Genomic DNA, 22,862 nt, shown 5'->3' with positions numbered 1-22,862 from the left:
TTCATCACAAAGAGAGGAACAGTGAGGTTAGAATCGTATTTGGAAAAAAGAATGTTGATTTTGTGGCATGAAAAGTAGTGGAGAGGAAAGCTTTGAAGCTGAGCAGGACTTAAGAAGTTGTACACTTTACACACTCAAATGAAAATGATTGGAAAAGTTAAAGCTAGACGCAAATAATTCTAATTTGGATGTAAATGCACAAAAGCTGACACATTTTGTATCTATCAAACCATCACAATATCTTTGGTTATGTATGTTCCTAATTACTGTCTTGATTGAAATACTCATTGAACTGCAGACAGTAATGCGACTGTTCTTTTTTGTGTGTGTTTTTCAGGGGTTTCTCTTTAACGGTGAGAGAAACTGTCAGACTTTAGCTGTGTAATGACATGAGGCCTTTTATCCAATCCAATTTATTCCCCATCAACTCATGGCATGCGCAATTTCCTTTTGATGATTTCATGATGTGGCCATATCCTCATACTGATACCTAATAAACAACCCAAACTATCATCTATTTCGATAAACAGACAGCATCATTACCTTAATTTCCTTGGCTGGTGCAGCTTCCTCAATTGTTTTTTCATACTGCTGCTTCAAAGCCTGAGTGGAAACCTTTGGTACGTCATCTCCTCTGACAAGCATAACTGAATTAGACACAAGAAGAAGGCTGCCTTATTAAGTCATTCGTAGTGAGGAAGCTCAGGGGGATTGGGAAGAGAAATAAATCATTTCATTAAAAACCTGAGTAGTTTTCATTTTCTGAAACCATGCAGTGGTGATTGCCCAATTTCCCCTTTCCAATATTTTACTTTCCTGACTTTGCCCTGATTAGATTTGCTGCTATGCACTGAATATAAAATCATCAGAACTCCATCTCATTTTCACAGCTCTTCCCTTATTCAGCCTGTAGTGAGAACAATCATTAATATGCAGGACGTAAGGGGTGCTGTGATAAAAACCTGTAAATCACAGTATGAAAGGCATGAGCAGAATAACCTGTTTCATTGTATTGGTTCCCGTAACTGGCAGCCGCGTCGTTCTGGTGGACTCTTTGATTGTGGCTCGCCTGTGAAAAGACAAATCAACAGTATACTGGCAACTGCACTCAAGCCTTGGACTGTTTTTAGTCAATGAGATATAAAAGGCTCGGTATAAGGCTCATTTACTAAAGAATTAATAGTATGGTCTGTGTGTATTACAGGTAAGATGCTACCCTATAACTTATGACAAATACCTCTTCGAGAGAGAGGGCTGTGGTGGGGGTGAGCTCTCTGGCACTGCTTCTCGCTGTCACCTCGGAGCAGCTTGACATCTCCTGTCAAACAGAAAAATGGGAATGTGGACATGCTGAACCTCTCTCAGTGTGCCAACACACTCCCACAGCTAAAAAAATAGCCACATACACACTAAGAAAGAGGTTTTATCACCTCATGACTGCGAGCTGTTGGAAACAGCGGGACGGAAGCAATTTTTATACCATGAAAAAGGTTAATAAAGCCCCTCTGTGGTCGGTAACAAATGTTTTTCCATTACTATGCTGCTTCTCAGGGAGCTGCTAAGTTTGAATGCTGCCAAAGGAGGATTTTGGTGTTGGAGAGAAAAAGCAATACATTACAAAAATTGTATAAAACTGAATCAGCCTTTTCCTCCACTGTGATTCATGCAATTTTGAAGGAGATGAAAGAGATGGATGATATTTGAGCTTGTATCCTCTGCTGTTAACATGAAAGATACATGGAGGGAGGGGGTTCTGCGCTTCAAAAACCACTTATGTCGTAATGCGAGCTTTCCTGATGCAAAACACGCATTCAATATTACACCTGTGCAAAAAAAAAAAAAAAGAAACTTGAGGTGAAAGTGGTTTTGCCTTTGCTGCATAGAAGCAAAGGCAAAACCACTCGATGAAATACACTCAGACATTTCCCCTCATGTACAACTATGTAAAATTTAGCATTCAGCAAGGTCCTCGTGGCTCGATGAATCCACTCTGCTTCCACGCCTGAATGAGCAGATGGGGAAAAATGCATGAAAGGCCGGAATTGACCTTACTTCACTGAGATCCGGCCTCTGTCCCAAGCTGCTAGTAACACGTTCTGGCATTCTCCTCACGCACTGGATGACAGAGTCACATGGACAAGCAAAGTTGAAGGTGCCCTCTTTGATTTGACCTGCCACGACACCTCAGCAATGCCAGCGAAGGTTTTCCAATAAAACGCTACAGTAGAATTCAAATTATCCAGTCGCTTTCACATGTTTCTCACGTTACACGGAGCTTGTGATCAGACAGGACAGCGCAGCTCTGTTTTCCAAGTTATGTAGGAAGAAGAAAAATGTTCCCTTTCATCTGCCACCTTCACTATCTCTAACAATTCATTGGTTTAGGAAAGGTTACGCAGTCCATATCACAAACTTACTCCAGCCTCAGATTTTCCACTCTGCTTTTGTGACATAATTCCATAGTGTAGTGGTTTATTTTTTTTATTTTTTGCTGGCTCAGCACCAGTAAAATACCAAAATCCCTTTTGGGATTGCATAGATTCGGATGTTTGGTGCAAAACTCTTCCACATTCAAATGTGGACAGATACCTGGTGTGCCTTCAACTACCCCCTTGTGATGAGGAAACGGCTTAAAATGCACCATTACATCTGATCATAAAAAGTAAATGTATGAAATATATTTCCTTGGAAAATATCAACTATAACTAATCTTTTGTTTTATCTAAAATCATCACAGCTTGTCAACACATAGAATATGTATTGACCATGCTCATGGTCTCACCTGGACAGATCTCTGCTGGAAGTGAACCTGGGTGATGGTAGACTGAGAGGAGGAGGAGGCAAACTCCTGGTTCTCAAACTGTCTCTTCACACTGGCCAGCCCTCCAGGCAGCGAACAAGCCTCTGACTCATGCATCATCTATCAGCAGAAAGCAGATGGCAAAAATCACCCCAGAGTGTCCATCTACACACGTGTTATAGATTAAAACGGTCACATGGTAATAATATCCAATTTTCTCCATGTTTGGCATAAACAAGTTTCGTAAGACTTTTATGTTGTGGCACTTGTATGTATTTTTGCTCATAAAAAATAATATTTACTGAATGAAAGTGGCCACTTTTATGATTAAATTCCATTATACCTTGTATAAGCCTTATCGTTTCCATTTGGACAGACAGTCAACCTGCTGTTTCTGTCAGGGGATTGGATCTGACCTTGATAAACTAAACTCTGTTCTCACTGTTTGTGTTATGTTATATTTGTTTGCATTATGCTAGTACAAAAAAGTGAAAGAAATTGCATTATGCTAATACTTTCAGAATCCTAGGCACCATAAGTGCTCTTTTAATCAAGAAATCACTGCTGTGCCATTAACATTCATTTTTCTTTAGAACTCTAGGTTGTAAAGATTGGATGTATCATCATAAACCTGAGAAACATGCAGGTGCCCAGCAGGAATTCACTTGCTTTTTGCATATAGTGCAACAGAGATCGAAACAGCAGTGGAAAATATAGTCTTTCAGATTATTCGGTTAAATAAAACGCAAGGAAGGAATTATTCGTTAAACTAGAGCTTACAAAGTAACAATGTCTTGGCAAAGAAAGAAAAGGAGGACGATTGATGATCACTGAGTAAATCCCATCTGTATCGAGAAAGCCTTCTCGCCCTCTGAGATCTGGGTAAGAATGCAATCTGACTTTTTGATAAAATAATCTCCTTTTGGGATTGTTAGTTACAGCCTAAGTAAGACATTTATATGTTGACTTCTGCATACACAGCCAAGTTTGTGGCTGTTGATATTTGTGTTTGTGTGTGAGGATGTATTTGTAACATACTGACTCGCCACATTCCCTATTTTATACAAATGAGGGCTACTGTGATATTTGCAAGTTATTGCAGAGCAGTTCTGGTCGCCACAACAGGTCTTATTGATAATGATAATCATGGCCACGTGAGTATGTTAGAGACACATTCGGAATGTATTGAATATGTCTCCTTTAAACTGACGTCTAGAATCAGAAAGATGTAGTGAAGTCACGAGCCATTTAGATTGCGAATTACTATATACCTGTAGGAAGAGCACTTTTGTAAAATTGACAGTGTAGGAATGGACTGGTACTTTCATGGTAACATTCACACGCATTCACACTTTGATGAACACATTAGAGAGCAACCCTTTCCTCTTGCCCAAGGATATTTCACAATGCAGACTGGAGCAGCCAGGGAGAAAACCACCAACCTTCCAGTTAGTGGATGACCTGCTCTACCTTCCAAATAAAAAAAATCCACACTTGCCCCGCGGGCAGTCTTTTATGTTCAGGTCCTCTAAAAGAGACCTGGGAGCTTGAGGGTCCTGCGGGGTATCTTTGCTGTTCCTAGGACTGCACTCTTCTGGACAGAGATGTTGGATGTTGCTCCTGGGATCACTTGATAAACCACTCGCCCAGTTTGGGGGTCACGGCCTCAGTTGTTTCGATTACAACTGGGGGACTGGTATTGAGCCATGTGCCTGTTCATCTTTGCTGCTATGATGTCTGACAGGAGCTTCTGTTTTGTGCTGAGGCAGGTTATTGGAAGTATCTGTCAGGCATCATAGCAGCTAAGATAAGGCTAACTTCCAGTTAGTGGATGATCTGCTCTATCTCATAGTGGCTACACTAAGATTTATCTTTGAAATGGTAACACCTGCACTGCACGTTTTGCTCAGGAATGTGCATTTCACAGTGTTTGCTGACTGGGACAGCATATAACACACCATTTATGCAAAGCTGTTATGTCTGATGTTGCTACTTTCATATAAAGTCAACGTGTTGTGGCATTTTCCTTTGCAAACGGTTTACATATTACTCCTTTAGCTTGGTAACTCAGGAGTCACTGCTCCTGGACAAGAAATGGTCCTTCTTGTGACCCATTTCTAACCCAAAAATGACATTTTCATATTTCTAAGTCAACAAATGAGATACTGAACCTGAAAAAGTGAGCCTGAGATGTGTTGTGATGATTTTGTTGTTGCATATTGGATGTTTCGCAGGTCTTTAGGCAGATCCCTTCTTAATAACAGCTACATTTGTAAAATTGCGATAGTTTAGATACTACAAGAATAGACAGACTTTGTGTTGATAGAAATGTAATCAGGGTGCCATTACAATTTGTACAGGGTATATTCTTTTGTATTCTATGTATTGTGACTCGTTGAATAGACAGCCTTGCTATATTATTAATGAATACTCTTGATCAAGACCTCTGCTATTATTAAGCATGCTGTTACGTGTATATTGACATAAAAAACAGCTGTAAAAGGTGGAGAGCAAAAAACCGTGGAAATTCCATCTGGTGAAATTCCATCAGCCTCCTCCCTTTCGTATTCACAGCTACTGACCCACAACCCCGCTCCCCTCACACCCACATATGCACACACATCCAGATGCAGCTGTCAGTAGACACCACGTGAGAGTCAGCTAAGGTGGCTTTACAGTGATGTTAGTGCTTGTTGCCTTGCAGACCCCTGACGAGCAAAGAGTTTATGCAGTGGAAATCACCATCATGGAGCTATTTGAGCCATTTTTCTATTAGTGTGTGTTTATAGTTTGCATGCTCTGGTTTGTGCAGTTTAAAGGGTGATAGTGGGAGGTGGGTTCTCTTCTGGAAACATGCCAGAGTGGCCAGATGAATGCTCCACATTGATTATTTATCAGCTTCAGATGAAAGCTGACGGTGGTTTTAATGAAAAACTGAAGCATCCATCCTTCCCCTCTTTCTGGCAAAGAAAACATTAACAGACTTCACTGCAGCTGCTTCAACCTTGTCGTTTACTGTAAAGCATTTAAATGGTGGGAAGTAGTGATAGGCTTTTATGTGCTTTAGGATGAAGAGCATATTTTACAAACAAGGAAAAGATGATTTCCAGCAGGTACGGTTTTGTTTTAGAAACAGAGCAGGCTTACCGTATTGGCCCTGGCTTACAAAACTGCTCCCACAGTTGAATTAGTGATTTTTAAAATTACATGCTGACTCTTCTAAGCCTCTGAGACTTTTTTTGTCCTTGATGATGACTAATGACTCAAGGATATTCTGGAAGGTTTTTTTCCCCATTTTTTGTGGGTTTAATTAAAGAAGAAATAATGTTTGAAGCTCTGATGATGACTATTTTTCTTTAAATTATGCCTATCTATCAATTTGTACAGTAACAAATTGAACAAATGTGTTAGACCTTGATTTTTACATAATCCACTGGTTAAATGTTGACTGAAATAGTTTACTGAAAAGGGTTTAGTTTCACATCTGATAAAAAAGTGATCAAAATAAATCTTATAACTATAATACACATATAAAATAAAAAATCCAGGTTGATCCAGTTTGTCCTTCCTCCTGGTTACCCTTCCTGCAGGCATTATCCTCCCCAGTGGGCAGAGTTCTCTGTTCCCGCTCCTCAGTCTGACACAGTGTTGCTGATCATCATTATTAGCCCAAGTATAACACGACCACCTGACCCATCCAGTATTCACCAGATAGTCTGCCTCTCTCAAAGCCAAATCTAACCTCATTGTTTAAACTTCTGATTTCCTGGTTGTATATTTAGGGCCTGAATTTTGAGAGTGTGAAGGCTCTATTGTATCTGCTCCATTTCATATTATTATTCAGGCAAAACAAAGGGCCTTTTTGAGGGCTTTAACGTGCTCAAAAACTCATGAAATTTTGCACAAATGTCAGGTCTGGTGAAAAGTTTTGTATTGTAATGGTTTCACATATGGGCGGTACAAAATGACTCTGGAGCGCCACCTATGCGTTGTTAAATGAAGTCCTACGAATACATAATTTGAGCTACATGAATGAACTTTGGCCCACATGTGTATCATGCTGAGACGAACAAAAAAGTCAGTGGGACCATTGACACAAACCCAATAGGAAGTCTGCCATTTTGGATTGAAGGTGATTTAGCCATTTCCATGCCTTTTTTCCAAGTTTTGTGAACTCCTCATAGAGATTTGATCGGATCAGCTACATATTTGGTCAGTCTCAACTACACACCTGGGCCATATTAAATTGCAGAGCTTTTGAGTTTTCGGACAAGGGTGTGGCCGTGGCACCACGGCGAATTTTAATCATTTGCCATGAAATTCTTATTTGCTTCTGACATATGATAAGGCTCCGCCCCTTCAACTGCTATATTTGACAGCAGAAACAGCACCACCTAGTGGGAACAGGAAATGTCATGTTTTACACTTTGGGGTACAGTATAGAGGTGGGTGACCCACGTAACCTGAAATTTCTCCAGGAAAGCATTAAGGGGTTGGACTTGGCAATACATTGAAAACTGTGAGTTTTCACAGCAGGGTGTGACCCCAGCAGCATGGCGAACATTGATGTTTTGCCATGAAGAACGAAATTGCTATAACTCAAAGAAATCCAGTCTGATCACTACCAAACTTTACAGACATGATGACATATCCGTCCTGAACAGATTGATATACCCATTGTCAGGAATAGTACGAGCACCACCTAGTGGAAACAGGAAATGTCATGTCTTATACTTTGATGAACTGTTCCTCACAGGTTGTTTAGATCAACCTGAAAAACAGTGAGAATAAACATCAGTCCCTCTCGATGGTTCAGTGAGAAAATTGTGAGTTTAAGTTGAACGGCGCACCCAGGTGGCAAGGTGATTCACCCTGAAACAGGAAGAAGCTTTTGAGGGGCTTGGAAAGCTCACAAACTCTTGAAATTTTGCACACTCCTCCAATGTGAGGATGGCTTTCTTGATATATAATTATTTTCATGTTTCACACTTGGTAAGCTTATGTAAGATATCAAGATGTACAAAAAAGTCTCTTGGAGCAATAGCCCAAATCCAACAGGAAGTCAGCCATTTTAAAATTCAAGTGTAATTTTGGCGACATTTTCCCTTCTTTTCAGGCCTCGTACTTTGACAAACTCCTCCTAGGGATTTCATCATACACAACACAATCTCATGAAATGGACGCATGGAACCTAAAGACCGTTGTGATGTTAAATTGAGAAGCTTTTTATGTTTGGCGAAACGGGGTGGTCATGGCGGTACGTGGAGTTTCAATCACTCTCCAAAAAGCAGTAATCTGCTGTCACTCAAAAACACAATGTCCAATCTCTCCCAAACATCGCAGGCATCAGTTGAGAGTCAAGCTCGGAAATGTTTGATATGCCAGTATAATTTGTCAGTAATGGTAAGAGCGCCACCTAGTGGGACGACTATAATCATCATTGAACGAGATGAAATTTTAAGATGAAATTCCCAGTGTTTACCTTTGCTCAGTTCCCCATGGTAACAAATTCATAAGAAAGACTGTAAACCTTTCACTGAGTCTCTCTTGGTTCTGCATTCGGGTCCCATTTGTTAACGGGCCACATGGTCTTGACAGTGGCTGAAAATCTATTATCAATTGTATTATTACATTGTTACCAAAGCCTGTAATAGACAGCCAATGAGGTCATTTCACTATCTGATGTCCTTTTTAATTAAAAAACAAAAAACAAAAAACCCAGTTATCATGCTGTTTTTTCTGTTCACCTTTGTTTAAAAAGACGCAGAAGTACCTTTTATATTTTGTATATTTTGGTGTTTTTTGCATACACCAGGAGTGACACATGGGCCAATTAAATACTAGTTTGTATTGCATGGTTCATGCTACACAATACCTTATCTAATTAGACAACACAATGTTACATCTAAAAAAAGACATAAATTAAAATATACTAAGGCCCCTCGTGGGTCATCCTTTATATTACTGTTGTCTTGTAGCCGCAGTTAGTAATTGTTGCTGTTGCTGAACCCTCAGCTTGTTTTCATACTCAGAAGAAACTAGATGTATATATTTTATAGGTGTGTCAGTTTCCTGTTAACAATGACTGAAGCTGGGCAAGATGAGGGACAAGTAGTGTTTTCTGGTGTTTTGTCATGTACATTGTTAATACACCTCTGGTCATTCATGGTAAACTGAGACCAACATGTGAGGCAAGCTGCTGCTGGCTCTGCTTTCAGCGAGCTAGGATCAGTTATGATGGGTGATTTCAGTTTTTTATAGTTTCCTTCTTAAAGAAATGGTTTATAAAATCCTTCCACTGCTTGTCATTGTCAGCTAATAGTACATTTTTTGGTAATATAGTAGATTAATATTTACTCTCAAATTAATCAGCAAGGAAAGAGTGCAGAAAGGTGCAGACATCCATGTAGAGTGCAGACAGGCAGCACAAACAGTATGTTTGTGTGCTGTTGGGGTGCAGGGTGGGGGCATAAATTTACTGCTCTAGAGTCATAAATTCTTAGCCTTAGTTGGCTGTAAAACATGACCAATGTCAACATGTCTTTCAGGAAGGAGATGGCAGAGTCCACTCTGTGTAACAATTTCATCTGAAGTGCGTGCACAATACTGGCCATCATTGTAAGAAAGAAAAACCTACTTTGCACCAGTCTCTGGATCATAGTAAAAGAACAGCATGGCCCATCAGTGCTTTAGTCTACAGCTTTGCTGAGCTGTTCTCCTGCCTAATATCAGGCTCATATTGTGTAATTTGAACCCTGCATTAGTGGTCACAAGCAAAAGGGGTTGAAAAACCTCGCTTAAAATATTTACAATATGTTATGTTTTATAAGCTCATCTAATTTTTTCTTTAAATATTTGCTTAATAATTTACATGCTCAATTTTTTTGTGAATGACACTTTCTTTCTTGAAATTTTTACAACAATAATAGACTGTTTTCCATTCATCTAATGCACGATTTGGATCTTTTTTCATAAAATACTCCATCAATTTTTATTTAATCATTACATAATTGTGTAGAATTTAGCTGACAGCCAAATGCCTGCTGATTTATTAGAAATATGTAATAAAATAAACTGGAATGAAAAAAACGATTCACTTCCATATTGACCAGTTTTGTAAGAAAACACTACTGGATGATTCCTCTTGACTTCCATTCACTCTAGAGATTTGTTCTTCCCATCCTGTAATGGATTCAATACAAGCAGGACAGTAGATTTCCTGTGGGTGATTGTCTACTGTCTCTGTGGCTGCCTACACATCCTCACCTTCATCTTTCGTTATGTGCATGTGCAAGTATAATCTTACCACTGCAGAGGAGGAGCTGCTGCTTTCTTTCTTGGACACGGCAGCCTGATACATTGCCAGCCGCTCTTTCACCGACACTGACTCAGCCTCCTGGTCCTCAGCGCTCGGGGCCCTCTCCTTGGGATGTCTACCTGCGCTGCCAGCAGCTACACACACAAAGAGATATTAACCATTAAGATGCTTATTTAAAATTTAAAAATTCCCAGCAAGCTAAACTGAACTTATTGCTGGATATGTCTTCTCAAGAAATCTGCAGAAAATTTACACCTACTCATTACTTTTCTGGCACATCAGTGACTGCTGCGACAGAGCGTGCCATTTAATTGGACATAAGGGACAGTTTTGTGCATGACGAGTCTGTTACAGTGGAAGAAGCGGAATAGATTATTTTTATTCGGCAGTTTAGACAGAATAGCACCCATTAAAATATTACATAACACTATAATACATTAAAACATACATGGCATATGTAGGTGTTGGTCGGGTTTCAAGCTCTTCTTTTTGCTGTTTACTAGCAATTAAAAAAAATCAATCAAAGACGATTTTGATTGAGTTTTATGAGTTTGATACAGACATCTGATTTAGTTCAACATACCCCAGATATTTTAACCAAGAAATCATAAGAGTCAAATGATCCTGATCAAATACTGACACATAAAAGAAGCAGGATACTCATCAGCCTACATGGTGCACAGAACATCCCTGTGGATGGCCAATTAGAGAGGACCATTGATTTTAGATTTGACTTTTCTGTGCTACAAAGCATCATTAGGCAACAGAGAAGGCTCCAATAAGGCTCAAAATACGCCCACACCGGACCTTTTAGCTCTTTGCATGTTTTCAGCCAACAACACCGTGGGATGAAGCAGACCCTAAATAGAAATTATTCTCCCTTATTATATGCTCATGCTGTGACCTTTTGACATTTTGAAATGTTCCTCCTGGCTGTACTTTCACATTAGGTGTTAGTATTTTTTTTTTGACATGTATGTTAGTATAACTTGGCAAAAAGTGGATGCCAGGAAGTTTGACTTCATAACAGAGGAAAAAAATATTTGACAAATGTTGCTTCCTCAATGCATTTGGATAGATGGTTGGATGGATGGATGGATTAAATAAATGTTCCATTTGGTGATTCTGTAGTATACAGATAAGAGCCATGTAAAGTACACACTGCTTTGTAGAGTATATAGTGTTTGTGCTTATCTATCCTAATGCCCATTTATTAAATGGCTGTGGCTTATCATATTCCACTCATCATTTCTATGTCTTCCAAATGAATTTGTTTAAAGCTCGATCTCTATTATTGAACCACAGCAACATATCAATGGAGTCTCAATGCTCCCCTCAGCATTACAAAAAAAGACTTGGTCAGTGCCCCACTTTTTAATTTCAACTTTGGTTACATTTAACCTAACTGCTGCTTGGAACAACACATCTATAAGAATATGCAGATATGAAAGAAACCTTCAGAATTTTAATTTCAGTAATTGCTTAGATAAACATAGTAAGCAGTGATAAGACCTAAGGTGTTTATGCAAAAAATAAATGGGAATTTGTTTATTGAACAAGGTCAACTCTTCTGCTTTCCTGAAGGCAACATTTTCCAGCATAATGTCAAATGTTTTTTTTTCCTCTTTCTTTTTTAACTTCTGTTCTTTGAAGCTAAAAACAGAACAACACATAAAAACCGTTCCATGATTGATGAAAAACTATTTGCATTTTCTGTAAAAGAGATGCTCCTTTATTAGCTTGCAATTATGATGTCACCAGTGCTGATAATGGAATAAATGGAGGTAGATGTTGCTTTTTGGTTTGAAAGTTAAATTGTGGCCGAAAATTGTGGTGAAACACAGCAGAATGCTGATCTATGTTTATGTAGACTGATTCAGCCGTACCTATGACCTGAATGGAATGTGATCCTGACTGGATACTTTTGTTATACTTCCGGCCCAATTTCAATTTCAATTTTCAATTTTATTTATATAGCGCCAAATCACAACAAAAGTCGCCTCAAGGCGCTTCATAGATACAGAGAAAAACCCAACAATCATATAACCCCTATGAGCACTTTGGCGACAGTGGGAAGGAAAAACTCCCTTTTAACAGGAAGAAACCTCTGGCAGAACCAGGCTCAGGGAGGGGCGGCCATCTGCTGCAACGGGTTGGGGTGAGAGAAGGAAGACAGGATAAAGACATGCTGTGGAAGAGAGACAGAGATTAATAACAGATATGATTCAATGCAGAGAGGTCTGTTAATACATAGTGAGTGAGAAAGGTGACTGGAAAGGAAAAACTCAATGCATCATGGGAGTCCCCCGGCAGCCTACATCTATTGCAGCATAACTAAGGGAGGATTCAGGGTCACCTGGTCCAGCCCTAACTATATGCTTTAGCAAAAAGGAAGGTTTTAAGCCTAATCTTAAAAGTAGAGATAGTGTCTGTCTCCTGAATCCAAACTGGAAGCTGGTTCCACAGAAGAGGGGCCTGAAAACTGAAGGCTCTCCCTCCCATTCTACTTTTAAATACTCTAGGATCGGCCCACATCAAACTGTTACGTGGTCACAGGCGGCAGGATAGTTAAAACAAAGAAACCCTCCCTGCTTTTGTTTTAGGCAAATCAGCTTATGAAATGCGAGAGTGTGATCGTCACAGGGTTACATTGTAACACACAGAAGAGCAAGTTGTGGCTGCTCGAGAGCGGTATCAACAGAGAACAAAGAGGCAGAAAGCTACAAATAAAACATTGTGCTATCAGAAAAGACATAAAACTACTTCACATCTGAATGACTTATTTTTAAGATTCACACTACAGTTTATTGCAACTACGTGTAACTTCTATATTATTACAGTGCAGTATTAAATGCCAGTAAAATCATATGTGTTATAAGCATGTATGTAGTGCTGTGAGATGTTACACTAAAAACTGAAATGCAAAATTGAAAAAAACAAAACTTTCAGTACAGTATAAAGTATTACAAGTGTCGTTGCTGGGTAACAGATGCAAAACTGTTTGCATGTACTGCAGATCAGTGGGTGAGAGTGCCTGCCTGAGTACTGCGACACCTGAATGTGAACATTTATATTTCTGATGTTGTTTGACATGTTTGTACTAATTGCAAATGGGTTTTGAGAAAATTTGGGGGTAAAAATAGAGTGACGAGTCTTTGTTTTCATATGGGCCCTAATTATACTCATTTGCCTCATTGTTTTAGCTTCTCTCTGTATCATATCATGCTGCTGATCTTCTCACGGGTCATTTCCTTAGTTTTTTTCATTATCATTAGTGTGTTTTCTTTCTTATTACCTGTTGGCATATGTCTTTGTTTTGCTTCTGCGTGAAGAAGACCAGGGTGGCAACTACCCAGAATGCTTTGCGATTTCCAGTCTATTACTGGAGGTTTTCCACAATTTACTTTTCCATCATAAAACCACTACTATTATGGTTTCAGCATTCATGAGGACACCAGCAGAACACATCTGACAGATACTGAGGCACTTACAGTGAGATTACAGTGCACATTGAAAGACTATCTTAATCTTAATCAGTGTAAAGGCGTTACAATTCAAATGGTTCAATAAGTATTGCTGTAACTATTTTTGAACTGAAGGCATTTTTATACACAGTCCCTAATTTTCAAAGGCTAATAAATGATCGGACAAACTAGGATAATTCTAAATATAAGGATTGTTTTGAACACTAGGATGAAAATCATTTGTAGTCAATTACTGCCTGAGGTCCAGTTGCAGCTTGTTTTTGGGTCTGAGTATAGAGTTTTGTATTTAATACCAAAAAAGCAAACTCTCTTAGACTGACACCAGGTGACTACTTGGCCATTAGAGAATGTCCCAGTTGTTAGACTTGGGAAAGTCTCTGGGTTTTCCAGTATGCCTTTTGTCATAATTTGCAATTGGTTATGTTCGGTACTTGTCCAAAGGCTTAGAAACAGGATATCTAAGTAGACACTCACTTTAGATGCCATTACCTTGGACTCCAGTAACACTGTGAGGAATTGTGGAGTCATCTCTGAACAGAATATGTACAATAGGTCAATTATCTTCCAGGGGCCAGAGCAGGTGACATTAAGGGAAATTTAAAACTGCTGTCTAAAGATAAACAAGAATTCCATAAAATTATAATTGACATCAGCAGTAATGACACCAGGTTACAACAGTTGGAAGTAACTGAAGTTCATATTCAATCAGTGTGTAACTTTGCCAAAACAACAACTCTGTAGTTTTCTCTTGTCCCCTTCCCAGTCGGACCAGGAGTGACATGTTTAGCTGCATGTTCTCCTTAAATTGCAATATATAATATCCACAACTGCACCAAAGAGTAAAACACTATAATGTGGATTATTAAACATTAGGTCTCTCTCTTCCAAGTCTCTGTTAGTACATGAATTAATAATTGATCAACAAATTAATTTACTCTGCCTTACAGACCCTTGTTACAACATGATTATGTTTGTTTTAATTAATTAACACCCCTTAGCTGAAGGGGTGTTAATGATCGGCAGATGGAGGTCACAGCAATCTCCCACTCCAGCTTGTTAATCAACCTAAGACCCAGACAGAGTTTTAATTCATTTGAACGACTGATGCTTAGCCTTGTCCGACTTAGTTGAAAAATTCAAAAACTAGTTTTACTTGCTATCATCTATCGTCCACCTGGGCCTTACACAGAGTTTCTCTCTGATTTCTCAGACTTTTTATCGGATTTAGTGCTCAGCTCAGATAAAATAATTATTGTGGGTGATTTTAACATCCATTTAGAAACTAAAAATGACAGCCTCAACACGGCACTTATTAGACTCAATTGTCTTCTCTCAAAATGTAAAAGAACCCAGCCACCACTTTAATCACACTCTAGATCTTGTTTTAACATATGGCATAGAAACTGAACATTTAACAGTATTTCCTGAAAACCCTCTGATAATTTCCTAATAACATTTAAATTTACAATAATGGGTTACACAGCAGTAGGGAATAGATTTCATCACAGTATATGTCTTTCTGAAAGTGCTGTAAAGATATAATTTAACTACTGTTATCTTCTTCAATGCCTTGTGCCAAAACAGTGCAGAGCAGCATCCCCTACAAAGTGTGGTTCTCCTGCTTGACCCTTGCTGAGTGCAGCGCTATAGGTATTACAGTACTGTGCTCCAATGGTTTGTATCATATCTATCTAATAGACTCCAATTTGTGCATGTAAATGGAGAGTCCTCTTCACACACTGAGATTAATTATGGAGTTCCACAGGGTTCAGTGCTAGGACCAATTCTGTTTACATTATACATGTTTCCCTTGAAGGCATACCATGCTTTTTCTCTGCTATGCACAATGACACCCAATTTTATCTATCCACGGAGCCAGATAACACACACCAATTAGTTAAATGGCAGGAATGTCTTAAAAACATAAAGACCTGGATGACTGTAAATTTTCTGCTTCCAAATTCAGATAAAATTAAGGAAATTGTACTTGACCCTAAAAATCTTAGATATATAACCAGATGCTTACTCTATCTTGGATAGAGGCGGAGTCTTCAGCTTTCAGCACCCTTTTCTGTGGAACCAGCTTCCAATTTGGATTTGGGAGACAGACACTATCTCTACTTTTAAGAGTAGGCTTAAAGCTTTCCTTTTTGATAAAGCAAATAGTAAGGGTTCGATCAGTGATCCTTACTATATGCTTTATGAAAAAGTAAAGTCCTTCCTTATATATGCTGCAATAGGTCTAGGCTGCTAGGGGATTCCCATGATGCATTGAGTGTTTCTTCTTCAGTCACATTTTTCACTCACTATGTGTTTATACACTTGTCTGCATTCAATTATTAGTTATTATCTCTGGCTCTCTTCCACATTATGTCTTTGTCCCGTCTTCCTCCCCTCAGAGGGCCGCCCCTCAGTAAGCCTGGTTCTGCCAGAGGTTTCTTCCTGTTAACAGGGAGTTTTTCCTTCCAACTGTCGCCAAAGCTTTTGCTCATAAGGGGTCATGTGATTTTTTGTTTTTTCTCTGTATTCTTTGTACTATTTTGTATTATTGTAGGCAACTGTAGTTATGATTTGGCACTATATAAACAAAATGTAATTAAATTGATGTAACTTGAATATATTTATAGACTACTTTGCATTTAATCTTTAATGTTTATTCATCTCTTCTACAGTGTGTCTTTTATCAAGTTTTCCTCCTCTTACCCCCAACCGGTCAGAGCAGACGGCTGCCCCAGAGCCAGTTTCTGCCAGAGGTTTCTCTCTTTTAAAGGGGAATTTCCCCTTTCCTATTCTTGCCTGCTTATCTCTCTATTATTGTAGGGTCTTTACCTTAGAATATGATGCGCCTTGAGCCAACTGCTGTTGTGATTTGGCACTACATAAAAAACCTAATTAATCTGAATTGAATTGAATTGAATTGAATTGAATTGAATTGAATTGAGTCCACGTGCTCTTTGGACCTCATATTGTCTGCTATAACTCAAAAAGCTAACAAATGTAAGTTCAGTGTTTGAAATCAGCTCTAGACCTTTTAGTTGCCTATTTTTTATCAGTATCTGGAAGTGGCGGACTACGTATAGAAATGGCTACAATTCTTAAACAATTAATGCAATATTTTTCTTAAATAACTTGCATCAAAACTGAAACACCACAATGATTAATAAAAACCACTGTGGTGGTGTACAGAAACAAAATTCTAAAACCTGCACCCAACTGTTTGTGACAAGTTCAAAATGAGAACGGGTTGCAAACACATATGAATTTTGCTGTGCCACATACCGGCATGACCAAGCTTTCATTCAGATGACATGTGACAAAAGCATGCTCTCCTCATCCCACCAATTTTAGCTTTCTGCTATGTGTGGCATGGTAGCGCAGCCAGTAACACATCACTGGGGGAAATAAGCTGCCCAAACAGCAGCACCTGAAAATAAACCTGCTACCTCCCATAAATATGGGTCGGAAATCCTACACCTCAGGCTGCAATGTTACTGGGTTCCAGCCTGATGACAGAAACCCAAGGATAATGCCCTCATTTATCACCAGAGACAAATGTTCACGTCATGGTCTGGAGTTGTCAGAGAGGCAGAGACATCACGGTTTTGACGACTGAGAGCAGTGACAACAGTGCTTTAGATATCTCTGGCTTTTGAGAAGGGTATGCTCTATGTAAAGCTATGGCAGCATGGAGGTGAGGTCAGCAGACTCCAAAGAAAAAATATCCCCAGTCCTTTTATAATCCAGATTTGTCTGCAGTGTTGTGTTTCCCTGTAACATGAGATTTAAAGGGCAGGAGTGAGTGCCGGGGAGCACATATGCATCTAAGAAAAATTCAAGAAGATTCTAGAAATTAAAGAAACATCTTCCTAAAATATGTTTTCAAACAAGTCATTTAACTCTCTCCTCATTCTGCCACTAATTGACAGTGACACCAGTAGATGTTTAATTAGCATTAATATCAACTTACGAACACAGACTCATTGTTTAAGATGCCCCAGCATAATGAGGGCCAAATATCTGTTTACAGTGTGGTATTCATATCAGAACAAGCGTCTTTTAAAGGTTTAATCTTGTAACCTGTGTTTTTTGTATCTTGTAATTTGTTTTTTGATGGATGCTTCCAGGCATATTTATCCATTACACTGACTATTGTTTTCTTCCTTTTAGATTATTAGCGTCTTATCTTCTCAATGCCACAGTGGCAGCACAAGTGATGGAACCAGCTCGGAGGTACTAGAAGGGGAAGAAAGTAAAGTCAATAGAAGAGGCCAAGCTACTGGCAGTATTCATGGCCCAGTGACAATACTGAGCTGAGCTGAGGGTCGGTGACCTTCTGTCACTGCCTCTTCTAAAGCAACCATTGGCCGGTTAGAAGTGAAAAGGTGGGGTGTTAGTGAGGGAAGCGTCAGAGGAGAAATAAAAGGAACATGAGAGTGAATTTGGTGGTTAAGGGTGTGAGAGAATATGGCATGGTTTCATAGCTCAAAGTGAAATCAGGGACCATAGATGTGTGGCAGGCCAAAGCCATCCCCTAATCACGACGGTGTCACCTCCTTCTCTGCCCTCTCCTCACAACAGAAGCTTTAAGCCACACAATTTCTGTTCTGTGCTTACTGACCAGAGCGCTTATCTGGTGAGGCTCGACAGGAGAGCCAAAACTAGCTTCACTAATTGAAATGTCAGCCATGGAGGGCGATTTCTTCCTCACCGACAAAAGCAAAACAGGCAGAATAATTAAGCTGTCAAATCTATCAAAGTAACTTCTTTACAAGGAGACTGGATTACCCTCGAGTGTTTCCTTATGCCATGCTAAGCACTTTGTCTCCAATTTGTTATGCTTTTAGAATAGCTTAGATGAGACTGCTGCCAGTTATGACTGGTGGAAACAGGAAGGGCCCATGCATGTTTTATGGCATAGCACAAATCCTAGTGGAATTATAGAAACATACTACAATATCTCATCTCATTCTTTGTGAAGCTCCCGTCACCTGAACACAAAAGAGCCCCATCCACTTCATCTTATTCTTGATTTCACACCAAAGATGTCTGTGCAGCCCAGCTATATCAAACTGTTTCATTATCAGCTAAAATGCCATCTCCCATTTCCAATCTGTCTCCTTCCACTCACGCTCCGGTGGAAAAATCACTTACAAAGAGCTGTGCTGCTGTGCTGACAGTGGTTTTTTTGTTGGTACAAGAGCCAGCTTTGATATGCTGATAGTCTTCATATATCACTTACCTTCTGTATGCTGCGTTCAAGTGAAACAACAATAGAATCCAATGGAAGTGAAAGAGACGTTGGGACTTCCAGAAAATTAAACAATTTTTGTTACCCAGCCTTAACCCAGCACAGAAAGTCAATCCTGGTTAGAGACAGACAGTGAGGCTTGGAGACCAGCTCCAGCAGTGTGTTCCCCAGCTCAATGAGGCCCAGGCATCCAGTGACAGCTGATTTTATTTTAGCAGTTCCCCTTCGTAAAAAATAGGATGGACTTCGGAAAGGGGGTAAGTGGATGTGGCTTTTTTTAGAGTCAAGTATCAAGGTACTCAACATGCTCTCGGCCTTATGTCACAGCAGACTTATGGAGACAGACGTCCCACCCCATGAGCTGAAAAACTCACTCTTGGTACGTCCTACATTTACGCAGCAGAGAGCAGGGAGACACTTGGCATTTTGAATCACTGCTTGTTAGCAGGCTAAATATCATGGCATTTTAGGACTTGACACAAACAGGAAAGATATATTTTATACATACTGCCTAATAAACACAATTCATGCAACTAAGGACAAGAGATGTGGTTTAACCAATTAAAATGAGCACCTTCTGCTTGCAATCCTGGGAATAGATTAGTCTAGTGTAGTTAAAAGGCTGAAAGCAAAGTCTGGCTTTTCTAAAGTTCAAAAACTCAATACACACAATAGCACTTAAACCTGCAAAAATTGGTATTGCAGTACCAGCATTTATGTCCTGGGCTGTTTTCTGTCATTGTAAAACCAGAGTTTTAAATTAGGTAGTGTGTGTACAGGTGTGTGTGTAGGTCAGGATTCAGACTTCTCTAAATGCTTGGATTCCGACAGCATTTCTTCATTTGGCACGAGATGTCACAACTGACTCTAATGTAGTCAGTCGTGAGCACCGATGCCCCACCCTCCTGTCATTAACACCTTTTGTAAGTAACGAGAAGCCAATCACATGAAAACTGCCTTAAAGTGAGGCTTAAGAGAAGAGAGAGGAATAAAAACAGTCTGGTTTTCAGACAGGATCAAGTGCATCAGTTTGAAACTGATAATTAGTTATATTACTCATTAGTCTGACCTGATGCTGTTGCATGGAAGTCTGTGTCCCACACTGTCCTTAATGCTTGGCGTATGACATCATTAGCATTAGCAATTTATTGCCAACAGCCTTTGTTATTTATAACAGCGGTCCCCAACCTTGTTGAGGCTCGGGTGTGAAATTTATGGTTTTCAGGGTTTTTATAGTTTTTATCGTTAACTCTGTTTCCCTGGGTCTTTTCCCGTGTGTTATGAATAAATCTTCTTTTTCTTGGTACCGGTACTTGTTTTATTTTGTTGTATTTATCCGCGAAACCTTAAAGGCCAGTCCGTGAAAATATTGTTGGACATAAACCAGTCCATGGTGCAAAAAAGGTTGGGGACCGCTGGTTTATGATACTGAATAACATTTTCATGGAAATACATCACATTCCTTTTCTTTCTTTCTTTTTAACATTTAGTCCTACACTCAGTTCACTGTGTTTAGAAGCCTGCTGTCACACAGGTCTTAGATATAATGGTGATCTTTAGTTAAATGTTGCTTGCAAATGCTGCCAAATCTTGAATGTTTTCAATGCGCTGAATGGAATAAAACTCTGTACCGAGTTGAATTGTGAGAGCATTTCTTGGTGAAACCTTTGTCCCCTTTAAAAACACATCTTGTACACTCTGCCTACCATCAAGGCTTTGAACCTTTTTTTAAAGAAGGCACCTTAAATGGACAGAAAGGCACTATGGCTAATGCAGTATAAGGGTGTTCAGTGCAGTGCCTGCTGAGCAGAAGCCCAAAGGACTGAACAAGAAATCTGTAACCATCGAGGCACTTTTTTTCTGTCCTTTCTTTCCTTATCCCCTTCCCTTCTTTCTTGAACATATGTTGCCCTAAAGGTTTGGCACAGCTCCTCTCTTAAACAAGTGACCTCCTGTTTGGGTCTGATCAGCCTGAGGCCATCCATTCAATCTTTTTAAACCTACATCCATCACAATACTTTAGAAAATACTATGCTGCAGTACTCAATTCCATGACTTTTCAGTCTGTACTGTTGCCTGTGATCATTGATATTTATATTTAAAGTGCAATACTGTAATTTTCTGCTGCTCATTCCTGTGCAATATCCCATCTGCCCTCCTGTCATATTTCTTTTCAAGATTTTCTTATTTAATCACTAGTGTACATATATTTATATTTATAGATACATATATATATTTAGTCATCTTTTCTCTTTTACCATGTCTCTCTAATATTTAGCTCCTTACTATTTTTATATTTTATTTTATTATATTTTATTATATTTTCTCCTACTGTATCATGCTGCTGAGTGACTGCTGCTCGTCAAACCCTGTGCTAACTTGCATATGACAAATAAAAACTGAAAACTGAAAACTGACCTCATGTTTCCTAACATTATATATGAAACATAAGGTGTTCTATTGGGGCCCACCCCAAGAGGTGTTGTTTAGCAACATACTGACAAGAGAAAAGTGTGTCGTTATTAGGCTTTGGGAGAAAGCTGCACTCTGCTGATAATCCCACTGCAACCGCACATGGATTTCCTGTTCCTAAAGTGGAAAATAAACATACTCGAGTAGAATACCAAATGAAATGGCCTGCAAACATCCCCAAACTAAAATCCAGAGTGTGTCCACACCCAAAAGAGCTTTAAATGAAAGAAAGAGAAATATGTATTTAATTCATGTATTTTCCAATAAAGAACTTTACTGATGAAGCCAGTGAAGTATATATACTGTATCTGGGTTTATATGGGCTGTCTTCATCAACTAAGACTCAAGAGGTACACAATGTCAGGATGTTCTAAACTCCTAATAATCCTATTTACAGATCATCAGAGTTCATTACCTAGCCAACTGATCCTGTTTCCTTATTGAACTGTTTTTAAACCATCTTTTTCTTTTTCCACAAAAAGCTGCTACACTCGATGTAACCTAACATTGACCATGAACACCACAGTCACTCAGAACCATTCCAACATAGTGCTCTGCTTGTCCCAAACACCTATGGTCCATACCCCATAAGCTAATCGGTACTAAATTCCAGGAAACTTCAAGAACCTCATTCTCAACTATTACAGTAGCTTCTCTGCTGGGACAACAACCTCAGCATGGCAAAAGCTTGAGAAGTGGATGGCCACGGGGTGTATCCTCTCTGTAATCCTTTTCTCTCTCACCATGAACATGCTGGTAAAGGCTGTCGAGGTTGAGTGTAGAGGACCTCTTACCAGGTCGGATGTCAGACTGGCACCCACCCTAACGATGACAATCTGTCCAAGGATGTAAGTGGAGTCTGAAGGGCCATGAGAAGCTAATGACCTGGGCCTGCGTGAGATTCAAACCATCACACTACAGACTTCTGGTGCAGAAGAAAGGCAAAATCTCCCACAAGTTCTGCTTTGCACTGGTAGCATACAGATACTTACAAAAAAAACCCATGAAAAATTAACTTGAGAGTATTTTGTACTTAACTGTTTATCAAATTTAATCACTTGTTAATATAAGCTGCCATAATGTTAATCTGGATCATTCTAGGCCTTGTAGGGACTTTCCCTGTCCCCTCCCCCATCCTGACTCACCAGTCACTGGTCTCAAGATAGGATCAGTTCAGATTACGGATCAGGAAGTTTTGCGTGTAAGGTAAGAGGCATCGAAATTAAGTTATACTTTGAGAAGCATAAATCAACCATGGAGACACCTTCTGGAGGAAGGCACTGGTGTTTCCATCAATGATATCTATGAACATCATTCTTTTGGTATGATGAAATTGTTGCTGGGTTTCGGTAAACCTCTGAAACTCGAAGGATAATTTAAAAAGGTTGTGGTTCTAATGCAGTACTGATCATTTTTGACATCTCAGGAAAAAATTAACATTGCAGGTCACTAAACTTCCAGGACTGAACTATGAGGTAAATCGTCCACCACTTCTTTAATAATATGTTTACTTCATTTCCTGTTTTTTTATTGATACAT

At 39.3% G+C, this 22,862-nt stretch overlaps 1 protein-coding gene across 3 annotated transcripts in view; it reads right to left on the bottom strand.

The window, feature by feature from the left end:
* xirp2a (xin actin binding repeat containing 2a) overlaps positions 1-22,862 on the bottom strand; it is a 74,633-nt gene that overhangs the window by 12,411 nt on the left and 39,360 nt on the right. For 2 of the 3 annotated variants that reach the window (XM_085151166.1, XM_085151168.1), the window contains exons 3-7: positions 10,107-10,252; positions 2,783-2,920; positions 1,238-1,318; positions 1,000-1,069; positions 544-647 (exon numbers count right to left, since the gene is read on the bottom strand). In XM_085151166.1, the coding sequence (XP_085007292.1) occupies positions 544-647; positions 1,000-1,069; positions 1,238-1,318; positions 2,783-2,920; positions 10,107-10,252 (539 nt within the window). Of the gene's footprint in view, positions 1-543; positions 648-999; positions 1,070-1,237; positions 1,319-2,782; positions 2,921-10,106; positions 10,253-18,842; positions 21,239-22,862 lie in introns of those variants that run through there. The other variant, XM_085151167.1, reaches the window with a different exon arrangement.

This window comes from Neolamprologus multifasciatus, chromosome 23, assembly GCF_963576455.1.
Source record: "Neolamprologus multifasciatus chromosome 23, fNeoMul1.2, whole genome shotgun sequence".
NCBI lineage: Eukaryota > Metazoa > Chordata > Actinopteri > Cichliformes > Cichlidae > Neolamprologus > Neolamprologus multifasciatus.
Note: the sequence above shows the minus strand (reverse complement) of the source record. Positions and strands in the feature narration are given on the sequence as shown.